At 41.5% G+C, this 21,626-nt stretch overlaps 1 protein-coding gene across 12 annotated transcripts in view; it reads left to right on the plus strand.

Annotated features, from left to right (window-relative positions):
* SGIP1 (SH3GL interacting endocytic adaptor 1) overlaps positions 1-21,626 on the plus strand; it is a 76,764-nt gene that overhangs the window by 25,781 nt on the left and 29,357 nt on the right. For 8 of the 12 annotated variants that reach the window (XM_073643836.1, XM_073643838.1, XM_073643840.1 and 5 more), the window contains exons 4-12: positions 556-612; positions 847-907; positions 2,435-2,610; positions 14,391-14,402; positions 15,409-15,433; positions 19,722-19,773; positions 19,968-20,035; positions 20,752-20,844; positions 21,386-21,454. In XM_073643836.1, the coding sequence (XP_073499937.1) occupies positions 556-612; positions 847-907; positions 2,435-2,610; positions 14,391-14,402; positions 15,409-15,433; positions 19,722-19,773; positions 19,968-20,035; positions 20,752-20,844; positions 21,386-21,454 (613 nt within the window). The remainder of the gene's footprint in view (positions 1-555; positions 613-846; positions 908-2,434; positions 2,611-14,390; positions 14,403-15,408; positions 15,434-19,721; positions 19,774-19,967; positions 20,036-20,751; positions 20,845-21,385; positions 21,455-21,626) is intronic. The other 4 variants (XM_073643837.1, XM_073643847.1, XM_073643846.1 and 1 more) reach the window with 1 other exon arrangement.

Raw genomic sequence — 21,626 nt, forward strand, 5'->3', positions numbered from 1 at the left:
TAACTAAGAGAGACGGGGTTCCTCTTCCATCAAGAACCCCTTTTGCTAACCATAAGCAGGGCAGGGTCTAGAGAATCTGCCTGTTAAACCCAGTGGATTTCATTTAGCCTGACTAGTGATGGGGTTTAATCAGTGGGATCCCCTTGTGATCAACTCGGGGATCTCTGCTTATGCAAAACCCCTTTACAATAACCACATCTGAAAATTATCAGTCCATGGAGGAGAAAAATAATATGCACTTACTGTGACAGAAAGTGTTGGGTTGCCACCTTGTGAGGACAATTTTTTTTTATTTAAAAGTATTTATTTTTGGCTAAAAATCATTTTTGCAATTGGGCTTTATTAACAATTCTGCCCCGCTTGACTTCTACAGCCTCAGATGATTTATCAAAGGTGGATGAGCCCATATGATAGAAAGTCTCTGTACTGTGAGCATAACTTTCCCTCTATCTCATGGGGTAATATCGGAGCTCCAATATCGACCTCCGCTGTTTTTCACCTGTAAGGTATATATTATGTTCTGTCTAATTGTAATTTTTTTTTACTTTTTTTTAGAAGAAAGCAAATGGAGCACCAAATGGATTCTATGCAGAGATTGACTGGGAGCGATATGTAAGTTGGCCAACAACTATATATTCTTTTATATATAACGCTTTGATTTCCTCATATGATCAGGGGAAAAAAAACAGTAATCAAAATAAAAATTTCATGCAATTTTTTTTTATTGACTGTACATCATTGTAGGGGAGAGACATGTGAGACCCGTGCAATGAACAAATGATTTGGATGCAAGGAGACTAGTTGTTATTATTAGTCATTGAACATGTATTGCATTTTATTTTTCAGACTTGTCCAGAGGTGGATGAGGAGGGCTACAGCATCAGACCTGATATGGAACCTGGTGGCTATATCCTTTTGTTGCATTTATTTATTTTACTTGCTTATATGGCGCCATTAATTCCAGCTTACAGAAATCATCATCACAATTCCCATTGGGGCTCACAATCTAATAAGTATGTTTTTGGAGTGAGTGAGGAAACCGGAGTAAACTCATGCAAACATGGAAAGAACATTCAAACTCTTTGCAGATGTTGTCCTTGGTGGGTTTTGAACCCAGGACCCCAGCGCTGCAAAGTTACTGTGCTAACCACTGAGCCACTGTGCTCCCTTTGCATGCACCCCAGAGCTGAAATCTCTGTTGTTGTTTTTTTGCCGTTCCAGTTTTTGTAGTGGATTTGATTTCTTGGAAATTTACACTAATCTGATTATCGCTGTTAAAAATCTGTCTGATTGTTGACTGTTTCCATTAGCAATAAGGCTATGTTCATCTTTCAAGTAGCGATCAGTTAAAGCAGATCCAGCAGCAATCCATCGGCAAAAAAGTTTTGCGGATGCAACTTTTTATTCCGTTTTTTAAATAACTGATCTCTGCTGGATCCAGTAAGCAAAAAAACGGATCCATTACAATTGAAAGGAAAACGGATCGCTAATTAATGGATCCGTTTTCCATAGACTTCAATGTTAAAAAAAAAAAATGGATCCAGCAGAGATCGGTTATTTAAAAACAGATTAAAAAGGTTGCGTCTGCACAACTTTTTTGCTAATGGACTGCTGCTGGATCCATTCTAATTGATCACTACTAGATATGTGAAAGTAGCCTTAGTCAGTCAGTTACTTACCTTTTTTTTTTCTAATGCAGCTCACCTTTAACAACTGCCAAAATGCCTGGCAGTTTAAGGTTTGACTATCTGTCTGAGCTGGAAGAGTGCAAGGCTGCATTTAATTCTATGTCACCATGTTTTTGTGTGACCATTACAGATTCCCTGTGAGGGTATCCTGTGCCGCCTTGGAGCGGGCGCTCAGTCGTCTAATAACAGATCCACTCGCATTCTAACGACTGGGATTGGTGATCCGATTCCGGCCATGTAAAGGCATTGTATGCTAGATATTATTATATTACAAATGTACCCAAGCAATAACAGATACCTACTGGCGCTCCTCACTGATTCTGCCTCCCCAATCCATTGACTTCTTCTTCTTTTTTTAAATCATCATCAAGTGACTGCTATGGCCAGTGAGACATGACGATCTGTCTGAGCTGGAAGAGCGTAAGGCTGCATTTAGTAAGTTGTAGCCGATTGCCTGCAGTGGTCACTTGACATCTGTTGCTGGAGGAGGAAGTGTTGAGACCGGAGTGGGTTGGGCACACCGCGGTGCAGAGGTCCAGTAGGCGAGTATCTGCAATTATTATTTTTTTTTTTTTAGTGCAATGTTCTGGATACTAAAATGCTTAAAAATATATATATATATATATATATATATATATATATATATATATATATATATATAGCGCCTTATTAAAGTCCAAATGGTATATTTCAGTGACTTTATTATTATCATATCCCAACATGTGTGATCTTTAACTGTGATTCACCTACCAAAGGAAAACACTTCTATTCATCAAGTGAATCTGAGGAAGAACAAGAGTCTCGGAAGAAGTTCAATATCAGAATAAAGCCGCTACAGGCCAAGGATAGTCTGAAGAGCGCCGCAACCGTGGACGAGTTAAAAGCCTCTATAGGAAACATTGCACTTTCCCCATCGCCTGTGGTGAGTGTCTGAACTGAACAGAACGACCATACATTAATAATGATATAAATTCTCTCTGCTGGTTAAACCTGACATCATATGAATAGTTTAAAGGGTTATTCCTGTCTCAGTCTTTCATGGCTGTGATGTGAATAACCCCGTCCTGGCTCTGACCACTCGCGGTGGAGCTGCGGAAACTCAAGAGCATTTGTTCTGTTTTTACATTAATTTCTATAGGACTTATCGAAACGTCGTACTTCAGCTGCTCTCCGAGTGGTCGAAGCGCAGATGGAGACATTAGCATCATAGCTATAAAAGGCAGAGATGGGAATAACTCTTTAAAATATTATTGCTACTCTCACTTGGGCCTCCTGGTTGGACCTCAGAGACTCTGAGTGGTTTCTAGCTGACCTTAAAGGGGTTGCCCGTCCTTTTCCTACAAGTCTGCAGTCACTCTATTTTCTATATTTTAAAAGGGTGTCCTTTTGGTCTGCACCACGCCGATATGTGTTTGTCTGACCTTTCATCAAATACTTTCACCAGGAAATTCTCTATAACTATGATAGTCGGGTAGGGACGCAGTGCTGGTTTAGTACTTATTGTCAGATCGATTATAAAAATGATTGCATGCTCTAGTGATATTCCATCACTATAGTGGCTTAAGAAAGTATTCACCCCTTTATCTTTTTTCATATTTTGTTACATTACAACCTTTGTGTAAATATTTTTGGAATCTGATTTGTGTGTGATGCATCAGCACTAAGTAGTCTAAGTTGGTGAAGTGATAAAAATATAGGCATAAATTACATTTATGCGATCAAATAACTAAAAATTGGCATGTGCATATGTATTCACCCCTCTTGCGATGAAGCCCCTAAAAATATCTGGTGCAAGCAATTCCCTTCATAAGTCACATGCTTAGTAACAGGACATCCACATGTCTGTCAGTATATGCACTTTACCTTTTCTGAAAGGCCACAGAGTCTGTAACACCATTAACAAGAGGCACCACTAACGTCAGCGGTCAGGTGATGGTCAAGTGACCATCAGCTGACTAACTGACGTCACCGCAGGTCCTGCAAGTACAACGCGGGACGCCGAGGAGAGAGGGCGCCGCCGGGAGCAGACCGGAGAGGTGAGTATACAGGTTATTTTTTATTTTTAACTTTATTTCTTTTTTTCACCGCGTGGTAGGCGGGATAAAGAGGAGTTGTAGTCTCCTCTTTATCCTGGGTACCACACGCACCGCGATTATCCTGCAAATTCGCGGCCATTGAATTTAATTGAAACGCAGCAAATCCACATATACCTGCGGGTTTGCTGCGTTTCAATGGCCGCAAATTTGCAGCGTAATCGCGGTAGAAATGGTCATGCTGCGTTTTGCAACGCAATGCGAATTCGGCGCGCAAATTAGCGCATCATGTGCACAGCACATCCAAATTCACATTGCTTTGCATGGCAGACGGTTTTACAAGAGTTTTCATGGCCGTAAAAATGCCGCAAAACGCTACGTGGGCACATGGCCTTAATGCGCCGTTTATCGATCACATAAACAGGACTGATTTTTATCCACTAACAGTAAACATCGATGGTTCCAATTGAGCGGCAGCAAACGGAGATCTTGAAGTTTGAAAAGTGTTACGGAATATGTTGGCGCTATAGAAATAAAAATTATCATTAAGAATTAACACAAAAACAGCAATTCTGCCTTTTTTCTATTTTATGCAGTTTACCATGTGGCCTAGGTTGATACATTTACTGCGATATCATCTTGATATCGTTTTTTCAGTCTTGCTATTTAAATAAATAAATAAAAGTATTTGTCACTGCAATCTAAAACCCGTAAGATTTTAATGACTCCATCCACAGAGCTGCGTGAGGGCTTGTTTTTTTGGGTTTTTTTTGCGGGACAAACCGTAGTTTTCATTTGCACCATTTTGATTTTTACATAAAAAAAAAGTTGTATCTCTTTTACGGGAGAAAGATCAGCATAAAAACAGCAATTCTGCCATTGTACCTTGTTTTACTTTATAAGCAGAACTGTAGTTATTTTCTTTTTTCTACAAAGTTCCTTTCTTTCATTTTTTTTTTTTTAGTCCCATTACCATTGTTTAATCATTTCTGTAATACACTGAACTACTTCTGTATTGCAGTGTGTTTGTCAGTAACTGAGACCTATTAAGACCCCAGTGTTGCGAGCCCACCATTAATATGAACGACTGATTGATACAGCTTGTGGTCAGTTACGTGGCAAGTGAATGTACGTGTGCAGTGTGTCCCCTTTTTGTTATGAGCTACAAGTTTCTATGGCTACTGCCTTGACAAATACTGTTGCTATGGTTACGTCAAATCTGTCATTAAGTAGAAGGGTCACTTGGATGGTAGGAGGCTGTGTATAGTCAGAAGTTATTGCAAAAGATGTGTGATCTGAAAAAAAAAACACATAACCGCAAGCCACCCATAGAGTACAAAGTGTTTTTATATAGATGCAGTATGCCCTAAAATCAAGGCCATTTTCATTGCACTTAGTAAATATATACATGTATGTTTGGCTGAAAATAATTTTTGCAATTCATTAAACATTTTGCACCATTTACCTTCTATAGCCTCTGTGTTGCTCTGTCTATTTCTGGCTGCAGAGTGAGTTAACTGAGAATCTGTCAGTGAGCTTATTTTAACAGTTCCATGGCTGAGTTTCTGACTCTCTTCTCTGTCTTTTCCTGAACTCCTCTCAGCTGATTTATGGCTACAAACAACATCATAGTTGAATGTTCAGGGAAAAAAAAGACTCTGTAAAAGCCGCACGATGCTGAATTTGTAATGAAACCTATTTGCAAAAATGGTATTTTGGTCCCAAATACATGCATGCATTTAAGTAAAAAAAAAAAAAAAAAAAATGTCTCCAGAGGTAGATAACCCCTTTAAATCACCATCTCTACAAGGTATCATCTGCATAAACCTGCATCACCATAAAGCTTCCTTCACATCTGTTTATTAGAAAATGTACTGAATTTTGCAGCAACTGAAAGACTGCAGATAATCGGATAATTTCCAAGACCATGTAATAATGTAGATATCGCAGCAAGTTGTATGCAGATCAAAGATATATTCTTCATCATTGCTACATTTACCTTCCATACATTAAGTGCAAGATGGTAAGACCTGCATCGTAAGAATGACAGGTTGCAGCAGCTTTATCAATATATCTATGGGTCATACTGTAGCTTCATACTCATATAGACTCATATAGACCACTATTCATGAAACAGTTTTTGCCAGAAATCTGGTGTAAAACTGTTTAAAATATTGCAAACTTTTTGTATCATTACTCAATCTCTTCCAACTTTTTTAAAAGGTGTTTGGAGTTCATCGATCGAAGAGGGACCACGGGCCAAGCATGGTTGACAAATTCATTATAATTTACACCACAAATGTGGAATAAATGATAACAGAAATGTACTCCAATCCCTGACTGAAGTACATCTCTTGTGGGAACATTTTTTTTCTTGCGGAACAAGCACCCACACAGACATACCACTACCTCCATATGGAAAAATATACTGACAGGTTCTTTAACATTTGGTCCCCGGCGGTCGGCACTGCTGTAACTTACTGTTATACATCAAAGCCTTGTATTGGAGCCGTTTGTTATAAGCGGAAGCTCTTGTTGTCTTATTAGAGAGGAAGCCGTTCAACAGGATTACAGGATTTTCTTGTCCTCGAGAACATCTTATCTCCTCTGAACAAGAATGAATGGACACGACTGAACTCTGTAGATAATTCTGTTTTTCAAATGCATGAATGTTCTGCGTTATAGAAGCTGTGACGTCACATTTTCTTCTAAGAAAAAAAAAAAACTCAGTAGGATTTGCCATATATTTCCGATTAATGAAGGGTCCCACTACTGGGACTCCATTCTTTGGTCCTCCAAGAATGGAGAGGGGGTCATGCACACGTGCCTTTCTACATTCACTTGTATGGAAATTTACGAAAATTGCAGAGCTAGCGTGCTTGGCATATTTCAGGATTCACATACACATGAATGGAGAAGGCTGCGCCTATGTGACCCCCGACCTACTGACAAAGACAGGGCCCTGGTCTGAAAGATAGCTCCGCTGTATCCATTATCCTTCGGACATTTATAGCATGCCCTGCCATAAATGCTCTAGATAGTACTACCCATTTCACCAATTTTTCTTGTTAAACTGGCTATCTCATGATAAAGGGGCTAAAGGGCTGAATAAGACATACATTTCTTTTTTTTTATTTCTTCTCTCTAGAAGCTGAAATTGCAGCAACAAAGATTATAATTGGGCAACATATTACACCGAATAAAGTAAAAGTCCTAAGAGAAGAATGCCTTCTTTTGGTTGAAGGGAGAATTAGTATATTAGGCACCATAAACTTTACAAGGAATGGGAAGGAAAAATTAAATATAAAAAACTACTTTTTATACAGCTTCTTTATCTTCAGCCAGTTGAACATGCAAAAAGTGGTGCAAGATCCTCCTTAAAGATGATAAAGATTTCCCATAATCAACACTGATCATGTATCCTCTATAGTTGGCTATCTCTAGCAGTGAATGGTCTCGCTCTCTCATAAGATGGCCCTGCTGACCCTGCCATCTACTGATAAGATGGCCCCGCTGACCCTGCCATCTAGTGATGAGATGGCCCCGCTGACCCTGCCATCTAGTGATGAGGTGGCCCCGCTGACCCTGCCATCTAGTGATGAGGTGGCCCCGCTGACCCTGCCATCTAGTGATGAGATGGCCCCGCTGACCCTGCCATCTGGTGATGAGGTGGCCCCGCTGACCCTGCCATCTGGTGATGAGGTGGCCCCGCTGACCCTGCCGTCTGGTGATGAGGTGGCCCCGCTGACCCTGCCGTCTGGTGATGAGGTGGCCCCGCTGACCCTGCCGTCTGGTGATGAGGTGGCCCCGCTGACCCTGCCGTCTGGTGATGAGGTGGCCCCGCTGACCCTGCCGTCTGGTGATGAGGTGGCCCCGCTGACCCTGCCGTCTGGTGATGAGGTGGCCCCGCTGACCCTGCCGTCTGGTGATGAGGTGGCCCCGCTGACCCTGCCGTCTGGTGATGAGGTGGCCCCGCTGACCCTGCCGTCTGGTGATGAGGTGGCCCCGCTGACCCTGCCGTCTGGTGATGAGGTGGCCCCGCTGACCCTGCCGTCTGGTGATGAGGTGGCCCCGCTGACCCTGCCGTCTGGTGATGAGGTGGCCCCGCTGACCCTGCCGTCTGGTGATGAGGTGGCCCCGCTGACCCTGCCGTCTGGTGATGAGGTGGCCCCGCTGACCCTGCCGTCTGGTGATGAGGTGGCCCCGCTGACCCTGCCGTCTGGTGATGAGGTGGCCCCGCTGACCCTGCCGTCTGGTGATGAGGTGGCCCCGCTGACCCTGCCGTCTGGTGATGAGGTGGCCCCGCTGACCCTGCCGTCTGGTGATGAGGTGGCCCCGCTGACCCTGCCGTCTGGTGATGAGGTGGCCCCGCTGACCCTGCCGTCTGGTGATGAGGTGGCCCCGCTGACCCTGCCGTCTGGTGATGAGGTGGCCCCGCTGACCCTGCCGCCTGGTGATGAGGTGGCCCCGCTGACCCTGCCGCCCGGTGATGAGGTGGCCCCGCTGACCCTGCCGCCTGGTGATGAGGTGGCCCCGCTGACCCTGCCGCCTGGTGATGAGGTGGCCCCGCTGACCCTGCCGCCTGGTGATGACGTGGCCCCGCTGACCCTGCCATCTAGTGATGACGTGGCCCCGCTGAATCTGCCATCTAGTGATGAGGTGGCCCCGCTGACCCTGCCATCTAGTGATGAGGTGGCCCCGCTGACCCTGCCATCTAGTGATGAGGTGGCCCCGCTGACCCTGCCATCTAGTGATGAGGTGACCCTGCTCTCCAATGATATGGAGATGACTTATAATTCTGTCTGTCTGCACAGAGGAGCTAATATGAGCTTCAGTCCCAGTGTGAAAACTAAAATAATTCAAGACTTGTTTTTTGTGGATAGTAATGATATATCATTTTCCAAGGATACATTACCGTTAAAGTATAAAAATGTTATAAATGCATGGAGACTGTTTGGTTGCTTCACAATGCAGCATCTTTTATTTCCATATCTGTCATTGAGAAATGCTGCTGCCGCCTGTTAATCTGCAGTTATTGTGTACATGTCCTATTATTCACAACAGGACGCACGGTACTTGCAGGACATCCTACTTCCTGGCCTACCTGAAGCAGAAATGAGAGATGCAGCACCCTTTATACATGTCATTTTGATTTTGATTTAGTCTGGTCTATAGGCAAGGTTTACTATTAATGACATATGTCTAATTTTTGTACTTATTTTTTTATTTTAATATGCTTCATTTTGTAGAGGAAAAGTCCGGTAAGCGATATATGTTTGTTTTTCCCTTCATTTTTATGATATAGCGGTCTGAACTAAATTATAACTTAATTGTGTCCACATGGTGCACCTCAAAGACCGGTTTGCAATTAGGACTTTTTTATTTTTTTTTTTATTTTTTTTTACACATACCTCCATGAACTCACTTGGGGAGAAAACACTTAAAGGTACACTCTGGGCAAAGCTGATGCCCAGTGCAGGTCCTGGGGTGAAGCATAGCACTGGCATTTTTCTATTGGTGCATACCGCCTTTTGCTCAGAGTGGTCCTTTAATCTATGGGTTAATTGTGGTCTTCTGACAAATGGTGGTGGGTAAGAACCTTACTTAGAGATGATGCACCAAAAAAAAACCTGATGTGGATTTTATTTGACATACAGTACAGACCAAAAGTTTGGACACACCTTCTCATTTAAAGATTTTTCTGTATTTTCGTAACTATGAAAATTGTACATTCACACTGAAGGCATCAAAACTATGAATTAACACATGTGGAATTATATACTTAACAAAAAAGTGTGAAACAACTGAAAATATGTCTTATATTCTAGGTTCTTCAAAGTAGCCACCTTTTGCTTTGATAACTGCTTTGCACACTCTTGGCATTCTCTTGATGAGCCTCAAGAGGTAGTCACCGGAAATGGTCTTCCAACAATCTTGAAGGAGTTCCCAGAGATGCTTAGCACTTGTTGGCCCTTTTGCCTTCACTCTGCGGTCCAGCTCACCCCAAACCATCTCGATTGGGTTCAGGTCTGGTGACTGTGGAGGTCAGGTCATCTGGCGTAGCACCCCATCACTCTCCTTCTTGGTCACATAGCCCTTACACAGCCTGGAGGTGTGTTTGGGGTCATTGTCCTGTTGAAAAACAAATGATGGTCCAACTAAACGCAAACCGGATGGAATAGCATGCCGCTGCAAGATGCTGGTTCAGTATGCCTTCAATTTTGAATAAATACCCAACAGTGTCACCAGCAAAGCTCCCCCACACCATCACACCTCCTCCTCCATGCTTCACGGTGGGAACTAGGCATGTAGAGTCCATCCGTTCACCTTTTCTGCGTCGCACAAAGACTCGGTGGTTGGAACCAAAGATCTCAAATTTGGACTCCTCAGACCAAAGCACAGATTTCCACTGATCTAATGTCCATTCCTTGTGTTCTTCAGCCCAAACAAGTCTCTTCTGCTTGTTGCCCGTCCTTAGAAGTGGTTTCCTAGCAGCTATTTTACCATGAAGGCCTGCTGCACAAAGTCTCCTCTTCACAGTTGTTGTAGAGATGTGTCTGATGCTAGAACTCTGTGTTGCATTGACCTGGTCTCTAATCTGAGCTGCTGTTAACCTGCGATTTCTGAGGCTGGTGACTCGGATAAACTTATCCTCAGAAGCAGAGGTAACTCTTGGTCTTCCTTTCCTGGGGCGGTCCTCATGTGAGCCAGTTTCTTTGTAGCGCTTGATGGTTTTTGCAACTGCACTTGGGGACACTTTCAAAGTTTGCCCAATTTTTCGTACTGACTGACCTTCATTTCTTAAAGTAATGATGGCCACTCGTTTTTCTTTACTTAGCTGCTTTTTTCTTGCCATGAGGCTGCGTGCCCACGTTGCTTATTACAGGCGTATATGCTGCGGAATTTCCGCAGCGTAAACGCTTGTAAAACGCATGTATATCCGCACCCCATGGTCCCCAATGGCATTCCGCAATGTCAATGCCCATGCTGCGGATTTTTCCGCAGCGTATATGCTGCGGTCAAAAATCCGCAGCATGTTCATTAATTTTGCGGAAGCGCAGCGGAATCAATGTGCGGATGGTACCCAAGTCTGGATGAGAGGAGACTCTCATCCAGACCTGGGTACCAAAGAACCTGTAAAAAAAAAAAAGAAAAAATAAAGTTTATACTTATCTTCTGATGTCTTCCCGGTGTTTTCCCGCCGTCGCGCTGTTGTGTGAATGACCTACCACGTCATTGAGTCATGTGACCCATCACATGACTCAATGACTTCACCGCAGGTCCTGCACACAACAGCGTGAGCCGCTCAAGACTCCGGACGGGGCAGAGAATGCATCGGAAGGTGAGTATAAACTTTATTTTTTTATTTTTTACCATTCTGATTCTTTTTTTTTTTTTTACTATTGCTTGGTCAAACTATATAAATCCATGCCGGCTGCATGGATTTACATAGTGTGAACAAGTTGTCAAGCACTTTTCCAAGTGATGCTTAAATCACTTGGAGAAGTGCTAGATAACCCGCATGCGGAAATGCATGCAAAGACGCCTCACAAACGCTTCTACCTGGCGGGAAAAACACATGTAAAATCCGCATGCGATTTTCCCGCCAGGGAGAAGCATAAAAAATATGCTTCAGTTCCGCAACGTGGGCACATAGCCTAATACAAATTCTAACAGTCTATTCAGTAGGACTATCAGCTGTGTATCCACCTGACTTCTGCACAACACAACTGATGGTCCCAACCCCATTTATAAGGGAAGAAATCCCACTTATTAAACCTGACAGGGCACACCTGTGAAGTGAAAACCATTTCCGGGGACTACCTCTTGAAGCTCATCAAGAGAATGCCAAGAGTGTGCAAAGCAGTCATCAAAGCAAAAGGTGGCTACTTTGAAGAACCTGGAATATAAGACATATTTTCAGCTGTTTCACACTTTTTTGTTAAGTATATAATTCCACATGTGGTAATTCATAGTTTTGATGCCTTCAGTGTGAATGTACGATTTTCATAGTCATGAAAATACAGAAAAATCTTTAAATGAGAAGGTGTGTCCAAACTTTTGGTCTGTACTGTATTATTCCATTGGCAGAATGCTATACACACATCTATGTATTGATGGTGCAGGGGTGTTGGTTTTGTTCCCCCCCCAACTCTAAAATTAACCTTGGGGTTCATATGGAGTATATATTATAAAGTATCTTCAGAAGTCTGGTGTTTTGCTTCCAGTGTTACAGAAGTGGCAGAGTAATTCTCAGGACAGGCGACGCTGGCATATTTGCTTTACCAGACCAAAAAGTGGTCGCTTCAAGGAAAATGTCTGACCGTCTGCGGCTTCTAATGGCAAAAAGAACTATTTTTGCACAGGGTTTGGGGATTTCATAAATACTTTTTTTTTTTTTTTTGCATTTTTCTAATTCTTAATTAAATATTTACTCTCCATTCACACAGAAAGCTGCATTGAGAATTCTGTTGTCAGAGGGCATTGCATTGTGGGACACAGTAAGGCTACACGACAAATTCACAGCTAATGCTAATGGAATCCAGCAGGTTCTAATTTTTGACGACTTGTGCGTCTCAATGCAACCACTGTCATAAATTGCAACTCAGCAGCTTGACATTGTCATCTTGATTTTGCAGTGGCAAATTTACAGTGAAGCCCTGGCGCTAAGCTGTCTCTAAAGTTCAGATGAACAAGAAGAAACCAGGAAAAAATTTTACCTCCGAATCACAAAAGGGAAAAGTTTTTGAAAAGTTTCTCAAGTTTTTATATAGCAGTGTCCCTTAAACATTGCTTATCCCCTATCCATGAGAAGATAAATGTATGATCGCTGGAGGTGCTGCTGCTGACAGCACGCTGATCCCAAGAACGGGGTGGTCCAATGTCCCCTCTTTGATTAGAGAAGTAGTGAATATGTGTGACCACCACACCAAGTGGTTTCACATTATCACTACTTCTCCCATCACACAAGGGACTTTGAGCGCGATCGATGAGTCCTATCCTATGGACAAGCGATTATACATAGGTGATATGTTGTTGGATGGACATCCTCATAAAAACTTTTCACTTTTTATTTACTTATATGAAGTTAAATAGTAAAAGATACACTTTGATATGGTCTTCATCCATGATCTCCAACCTTTTGGCTGTTCTACACCTCCCATTCCCGTCCCACGTTTGCCGAATGCTGCTAAAACTTACAGAACATCAGGCAATTCTTCATTAGAAGAGCCTTGCGTATTTTTCTTTATTGAATCACAAGATACCAGACTTAGAGTTTATTGTTAAAACTGTGGTCAAAAAGGAAAAAAAAATCCGATGAGTGGTGGCACAGGTGGAAATGGTTCCAAGACCCATCCTATTACTGCAGGAATAGCTCATAGAAAATGTGTTCATCAAAGACTTATTCCCAACACTGAAAGCTAGCACTTATTCACAGGATAGGTGATAACTTTCTGATTAATGCATGCACGTGCGGCCACTGTTCCATCCAAAAAGGACATTTCAGAGCTCCATTCTCGTGATGGACGGGGGTCCCAGCAGTCGGGACTCAACGATCAGAAAGTTGCCGCTGTGTTACCAGTGCCAAAAACTGCACATACAGTATCACTGGGCTTCACCTCTGCTGCACTGTTACTACATCTGGTGAATGTGCTTGAAGATGATTGTAATAAACAAATGTTTTCCTCCTGATTTGTCATAATGATAGATATAAAATTGGAATTGATCAATCAGTTTTTAACCCATTGCCGCCAATACCTTTCATGATTTCTATTTGATTCTGCTCTCTTTTCCTGAAGAGCAGTTTCACTAAACAGAAATTCACATTGCAAATATGCAGCACTAATGTCCTACCCTCATCGACAGGTTTGGAATGGAGTGGGGGAGGGAGGATGGCACATAAAGGGGTAGCATCTAGGTGCACCATTATTTACTACATATAAATGGAACTTCGGAATACTAGAATTCATTTTTTTTTTTTTTTTTTTAACCAAATGCACTTGAGTGCAAATGCTCTTTAGGATTAGATGTAAATGTGCTAAATCTGAAAAATAAAATATTCATGTAAAAGATAATAATCCCTACACTGATCGTGGGACGTATATACTCAATAATGTACTTTTCTGCTGCTTGATCTGCTAGAATGGAGCCGCCACTTAATGTTTACTTTGAATCCTTACAGTAATGTTATTCTGCTGCTTATGAAACAGGGAATAAAAGTCTGTAAAAGAAGATTTAAAGCCTCATCAGACAGAATTGTATATAATGCAATGAAGTTAGTGGTTGCACCTGCACCCATTAAATGACACCTAATACTACTCAAATCTCCTGATTCACCAGAGGATCTAGGCTCCATGGGAGGCTATTTATTGGGTGCAAATGTACCCTGTAACCTTGTTTAAAGAATTTTGTAAGAGGTTTGTCTGGGGACAGCCTCGTATTTGCGCATCATATACAGTCCATTATCTTCTGTGTTTCTCCAGTTAGAGCTGCATTTATAAGCAGTATGTGATGTACAGCTCTGGATGAGATTGTAAAGCATAGGTTGACTTCTACATTAACATTGTGATATTGATTGGTAGACACCCAATAGATTGTGTGTTAGTGATCACTGATGTATCACTCTTTGACTAGGTGTGTCTTCTCTCTTCCCTTGTGCTGGCCGCAGAGACGTAGCCCGGTAAGATAAGCGTTGCTGCATATCTCTGATACGTTTTATTTACTTTGTACTTTTTTTTTTATCAATTAAAACGTTTGTGTAAAAGTTTTGCTTTAAGTATGAAAAATCTGTTTTCTTCCTTTCCAGTATCAGAAGTGCAACAAGTTGTATTTCAGAAGTTTTACCAGCTATATTTCTTAAGAGGCAGTTATACCTCCCGATAGTCTCACAACAAGCCATTGTTCTGCAAGTGTCCCTACAGCTAAATATCTATAGTCTCTCTCTTCTCTCCTTTTTCTCTCTCTTCTCTCCTTTTTCGCTCTCTTCTCTCTTTTTTTCGCTCGTTTCTCTCTCCGCCCTCTTTTCTCTCTCCGCCCTCGTTTCTCTCTCCGCCCTTTGCTCACTGGTGCAGGTAATGCCTCATTTTTGCTTCGGGTACTGGATGCCAGTCCCGCAGATTCCAACTGCAGGTGTAAGGATCCGTGCAGACAATTTCATAGCTGTCTGTTCAGGTCCTTAGACACTTGTTCTGGCTGAAACTTACACCTATAGTACAGACACATTATGCTTGGCTGAAACTGGCCTGGGAACTTTCCATTGCCTATCGACTGGGTTGCAAAAAACCCATTTGCATGCATTGTATGCAAATTCCCTATGTCTTTCAAACTGATTTTGACGCTGATTCATGTAAGCGGACCTTTTAACCTTCTCATCTTGCAAATAATCCGATTTTACTAGTCTGCTAACACAAACAAGCTATTATCTTCTTGTTCTTGTATGGTTTTATTACGTTGAGAATCATTGTGTGTCCTATAACCTTCCTTTTCTGCTTCCATCAACTAAATAACCAGCAGGTGTTACTAAAATGTGGCTCTTGGATTGTTTTATGACTATAACTTTTCTTTTGGTTTTTTTCCTAAGCTGCCTAATGTAACAAGCTTAATATGATAGTAATGTGTGTCTGTGCAGAGTGCGTGTTAACCCGTGCATGCTGTGCGCTTTAATAAGTGTTTGTTTTTATTAATAGGGCACAATTAAGAGACACTTGTCAAGTAAGTAGAAAGATCTAGTTTAGTTTACTCATAGACTCATAGTGTATCCTCATAGTATATACTGTGTACAGAACATTAGGGACTCCATCACTGTGAACAGAAGTCTATTTTGCAAATTGTGCATCTAAGAAACCATAAAGCTATTAATTGTGGGATCACGTACAGCCACCCTACTATCTTGGGCTAACTACTTCAAAAAATGTGATAAGATCTACAAAATAAAACAGCAGTGTGAATGCAGCCTTAATTTCTTCTCTCTGCGACCGATTTTAATTTTTGCTCTTTCATTTTTCCTTCCCATCTTCCAGGAGACATAACTTTCTTTTTTTTTTAATTCTTCCACTGACAGAGCCGTGTAAGGGTTTTTTGTTTGTTTTCCTTTTCCGAGATGAATTGAAGTTTTGAAAGACACCATTCATTTTACCATGTAATGTAGTGGTAAAAAAAAAAATTCCAAGTGAGTCGAAATGGTGGAAAAACAAAATCCCATTCCTTGATTGTTTTTTGGGTTTTATCTCTACAACGTTCATGGTTTTATAAAAAAAAAAAAAAGATCGGATAATATGTCTCTTGACCAGTATGATTACTGAGCTTGTAAACTTGTATAGGTTTTTATTATTCCAGTAGCCTTAAAAAGATAAACTGAACTTGTTAAAAAAAAAATAATAATTGGTTTGTTATATCGTTAAACTTTTTTAAGTTATTCGACCTGTTTAAGGGCATGTGTTTTTTTTCTGCAGAGCTTGAGTTTTTAGCTGTACAATTTTTGAGTACATACGATATTTCAATCACTCTTTATTACATTTTTTTTGTTTTTTAGATTTTTATTCTTTTTTCAACTTTTTCCATAAATATAAATAATGTTACATTTTTATAGATCAGACTTTTATAGAAGCGGTTGAACGAATATGCATATTTAGTTTCTAAATTTCTTAATTTTTTTTTTTTTAACTGAGTGATTTGATTTTTTATGGGCTTTTAATAGTATATATTTTATTTACTTTTTTGTTTTATGCTATATTTTTTAGTCTCTATTGTTGCAGTTAGAGGCGTATGTCTGATGTATGACACAGCCGGCACCTGCCCTGTGATGAGTGCGCTCAGCTCCTCAGCCCCCTCAATACACATAGACCCATATTTCCGTTTTAGTAAATAATTGCATTCTTCATAAAACAGCACTTTGACATCATCATTATGTATGTATGTGTGTGTGTGTGTGTGTGTGTGTGTGTGTGTGTGTGTATGTATGTATATATATGTATACAGGGTGGTCCAAAAGTAGGTGGACAGAAAGTGTAATAAAGTTATGAAGGGGGAGATTTATCAAACACTAAATTGCAGCCACCAGTCTGGATCATCCTCCAATAAACCATGAATTAGACATGGATGATAAGCTTTCCACCCAATAGATTTCAGGATTCGCATGATAGAAGCTCGTGAAATCTCCAGTTCCAAAGAGGCTCTTCTGGAGGACTTTTTTGGACTCTGCGGTTTACCGGATGCGGTAAATGGTTTGTCTCTTTGGGACTTGAGTACCAAATGTTTCAACCCAATTTCCTCTAACGGTTTCAGCATTTTGAGATTTCTAATACTCTGTTAAAATCCATATTTTCTTTGATCTGTATTTATATTATTTGCCATTATGTATTATCTGAATTATCTGAAAAGAGAACAGATTTGGGGGAGATCTATCTGTGAAAACTAGATCTGTGAAACTGGCTCAGTTGCCCTTAGCAACCAATCAGATTCCACCTTTCATTTTCCAAAGCGTCTGTGAGGAATGAAAAGTGGAATCTGATTGGTTGCTAAGGGCAACTGAGCCAGTTTCACGTTACACCATGTTTGATAAATCTCCCCCTTCATAACCTTATTACACTTTCTGTCCCCCTACTTTTGGACCACCCTGTATACATACACACACACGTATGTGTGTGTATATAATATACACACACACACACACACACACACACACACACACACACACACACACACACACATATGTATGTGTGTGTGTGTATATAATATACACACACACACACACTGCTGAATACTTTGTTCTGTCCAAAGTTGAATGTTCTGACAACAAAATCACACAAAAATCATCAATGGAAATCAAATTTATTAACCAATGGAGGCCTGGATTTGGAGTCACCCCCAAAATTAAAGTGGAAAAACACACTACAGGCTGATTCAACTTTGATGTAATGTCCTTAAAACAAGTCAAAATGAGGCTCAGTATTGTGTGTGGCCTCCACGTGCCTGTATGACCTCCCTACAACGACTGGGCATGCTCCTGATGAGGGTGCGGATGGTCTCCTGTGGGATCTCCTCCCAGACCTGGACTAAAGGCCCCGTCACATTTAGCAACGCTACAGCGATCCCGACAACGATACGACCTGTCAGGGATCGTTGCTGCGTCGCTATGTGGGCGCTGGTGAGCTGTCAAACAGGCAGGCTCACCAACGATCAGGGGAGCAGCGAGATTGTGGAAAGAATCTTTCCACGATGTCCTGCTCCTGGTTACCAGCCTGCTGAAGCAGGAGCAGGCTGGTAACTATGATAAACAGCGGGTTACTAGGGGCACACGCGCTCCTAGTAACCCGCTGTTTATCATGGTTACCACTCTGCTATGGTGAGCGGGAGGTTACCGCTCACCGTAGCAGAGTGGTAACCATGATAAACAGCGGGTTACGAAGTGCGCTTGTGCCCCTAGTAACCCGCTGTTTATCATGGTTACCAGCCTGATCGTTGGTCCCGCTGGTCACACACAGCGATGTGTGCTGACCGCGGGAGTGCAATGACCAAAAAAAGGTCCAGGACATTCTGCAGCGATCAGCGACCTCACAGCAGGGGCCTGATCGCTGCAAAGTGTCACACATAGCGACATCCCTGGTGAGGTCGCGGTTGCGTCACCAAAACCATGACTCAGCAGCGATCTAGCTAGCGATCTCGCTATGTGAGACGGGGGCTTTAAGCATCCGCCAACTCCTGGACAGTCTGTGGTGCAACGTGACATTGGTGGACGGAGTGAGACATGATGTCCCAGATGTGCTCAATCGGATTCAGGATTGGCCAAGTCACCACTGGCGCCCTGTGCTCTTCACAGATGAAAGCAGGTTCACACTGAGCACATGTGACAGATGTGACAGAGTCTGGAGACGCCGTGGAGAGCGATCTGATGCCTGCAACATCCTTCAGCATGACCGGTTTGGCAGTGGGTCAGTAATGGTGTGGGGTGGCACTTCTTTGGAGGGTCGCACCGCCCTCCCATGTGCTCGCCAGAGGTAGCCTGACTGCCATTAGGTCCCGAGATGAGATCCTCAGACCCCTTGTGAGACCATATGCTGGTGCGGTTTCCCCTGGGTTCCTCCTAATGCAGGACAATGCCAGACCTCATGTGGCTGGAGTGTGTCAGCAGTTCCTGCAAGATGAAGGCACTGCTCAAAAAAATAAAGGGAATATTCAAATAACACATCCTAGAGGAATAATTACAACCCAATTGTCAATTTATGTTTCTAGAATAACAGAAGAATGGCGAAATGCAGATTGAAGAGAAATATGCAGAAACAAAAATTATATAAAATTGATATTTTTTTAAAAAAAATGCAATGGTAATGGTCCTCTGTAAAAAAAAAAAAAAAAATAAATAAAAAATAACTAATCTGGATGGTAATTATTAATTCAGCTAGACGAGAGGCCACCTGTGCCTGGTAAGTCAGTTTTAGGACATCTGCATCCCTAATGTTTTGTACATGGAGTAGACTAACATTGTGTTTCCTTTCTCGATGCTAAAACTAAAGTCCTGTATTCGCATCTGTATAACAACCGCCGCTAACTCCATACGTTCACTTGTATAAGGCCACTCCTCAGCGGGTGGTCAGGGAGCTCTTACACAGGGGGAAAAAAAAACAAGAAAATGAAACACTAGATCAGGATGTGCGCTTCATTCTTCCTGTTTCGCCAGGAACCCAGAAGTCCGGCCGTCACGATCATGATGTGAAGGCATAGCCCAGTGATGATGCCAAGATGGGACTAACCCAATAAGTTGTTTCATCTTCACTTTTACTCTATTCTTTCTTTAAAAACAGGCTTTAAATATGAATGATGAAATGACATACGATCTATAGGAAATTACCCTTCCATTACAGCTTTAGCAAAAAAAAAATTGGGTAAAATAACTGCAAATTTGAGAGTTTTATGTGTAGGCATTTGGGTAATAAATAGTTTGTGCAGCCCGGCCAAGAGGGAAGTTTCCCACATCTATCAAAACTTTGTTTCATTTCTTCAGGTGAAGAGATAGCAAGGCCAAGGCGTTCTACTCCTACAGCTGAACTTGCCAGGTTAGTGCTAAACGTGAAGAATATGTGCAAACCAAAGTGCACAGGAAAGCTTTTTTTTGTTGTCGTTGTTGTTGGTTTTGCAACTTTTCCAAAGCTCTGAATTGTTACGAGTAAAAAAAAAAAAAAAAAAAAAAATACGATTTGACTTTTTTCTTTTCTTTTTTTTTTCTTTTTTTCTTCATTATAAACTTTAGTAAGAAAGCTCCAGTAGAATTATTTGGTCCTCCCCTGGAGTCTGCCTTTCAGGGTCCAAAGTCTGAAGGTAAAAATATCTATATATTTTTATGCCAGCCTCTTATTCTTTACATTTCGTACATTTATGGCATATATACGGAATATGCTATGAATGTATGAAGGCTGCAGGTCTCACCTCCAGGAACCTGCATGTATATTGAGAACAAGGCCCCCATTGTGTGCCTTTGTAGGTTGAGAGGAGGCTGCTCATGCAGGGTTCTCTACATCTGTGTGAGCAATGGCACATTGTGGCTTGCCAGCGCACAGGGCAAAGCAAATATTTTGCGCCCCATTAAAATATACATAGTTCCCCAGCACGTGTATTGTATTTTAAAAAAGTACTGATGGAATTAAAGTAAGGCTAAGTTCACATTTCCATTATCTCCTGGGGATAATCACTGCAATGTGGCTGGCTATGCCTGAGTGTACCCCAAGGAGGATCTGGGTAATATGCATCCTGTCCCTTATAAGAGGTCGTGGAATATGAACACATTTCTATCACCACAAGGGGGAGCTTCTGAGGTCACTGTATACTCAATAATTGAACAGTATGCAATAATACCCTAGAGGGACGCAAATGGTGCCAAAATGTTACTGTTACGCTCCACTGCAATGCAGGGAATTTGGAGCTCTGGATCAGAAAAATTAAACTGTAAAAATAAATTTTACGTAATATTAACAGAAATTTACTTTCTTTTGTAGCCAAAATCTGCTTCTATATAGACATATGTAATTCTCTTCTAGTTCCACTAGACCAGTCTGAAATATGGGGAGCCTCTCAAACAAGCGGTGCAGCTTCAGAATCTCCAAAGTTGTCACGACCATTCCCGACTGGAAGTAAGCAGATTGTCCACGCTACTTTATATTAATAATAATAATAATAATCTTTTTATTTATATAGCGCCAGCATATTCCGCAGCCCTTTACAATTCAGATAATTTACAGACATTATGGGCGCTGTCCCCATTGGGGCTCACAATCTACTTTCCCTATCAGTATGTCTTTGGAATGTGGGAAGAAACCGGAGGAAACCCACACAAACACGGGGAGAACATACAAACTCCTTGCTATAAAGTAGTTGTAAAGGGAAATTATTATGAACGTCAGACTCCATAATACATAACCTGTATAGGCACGAAACCTGCTAGGTAGTGCAGAAATGAGGCAATCGTGGTACTCGCCAATTTCTGGATGATCAAAAGTAAGGTTTTGTTAATTAAATATTTTAACATACCGTAATATTTACAGTATTAGTATTTACTTTTTTATTGCATCATTCTACTATTAAAGGGGTTTTCTAGGCATGTAATATTTAGGTCATCAATATCAGATCAATTTCTAGCCTAAATGGTTTCTTCAATTTTTTTTTCTGTTTTAGCACCCCCACCCATTCCACCCAAAAATATTCCAGCCACACCACCGAGAACTGCTTCACCAGCTGGAATAGGTGAGTACTACTACTTTTCTTCTCAATGTATTATATTCAAGTGCTAAACCTTGAGGAAATAAAAATCTGTGTTTTATCTAATAGCTGCTTTTTATGGTTTTCATAATCAAATTTAACATTTTTTCTTAAACATAGAACGCGTTCAGCACCCAATCCCAGATGGCTCAATCCT

This window comes from Phyllobates terribilis, unplaced genomic scaffold, assembly GCF_046119375.1.
Source record: "Phyllobates terribilis strain yellow unplaced genomic scaffold, ASM4611937v1 Scaffold_8__6_contigs__length_399053987, whole genome shotgun sequence".
Taxonomy (NCBI): Eukaryota; Metazoa; Chordata; class Amphibia; order Anura; family Dendrobatidae; genus Phyllobates; species Phyllobates terribilis.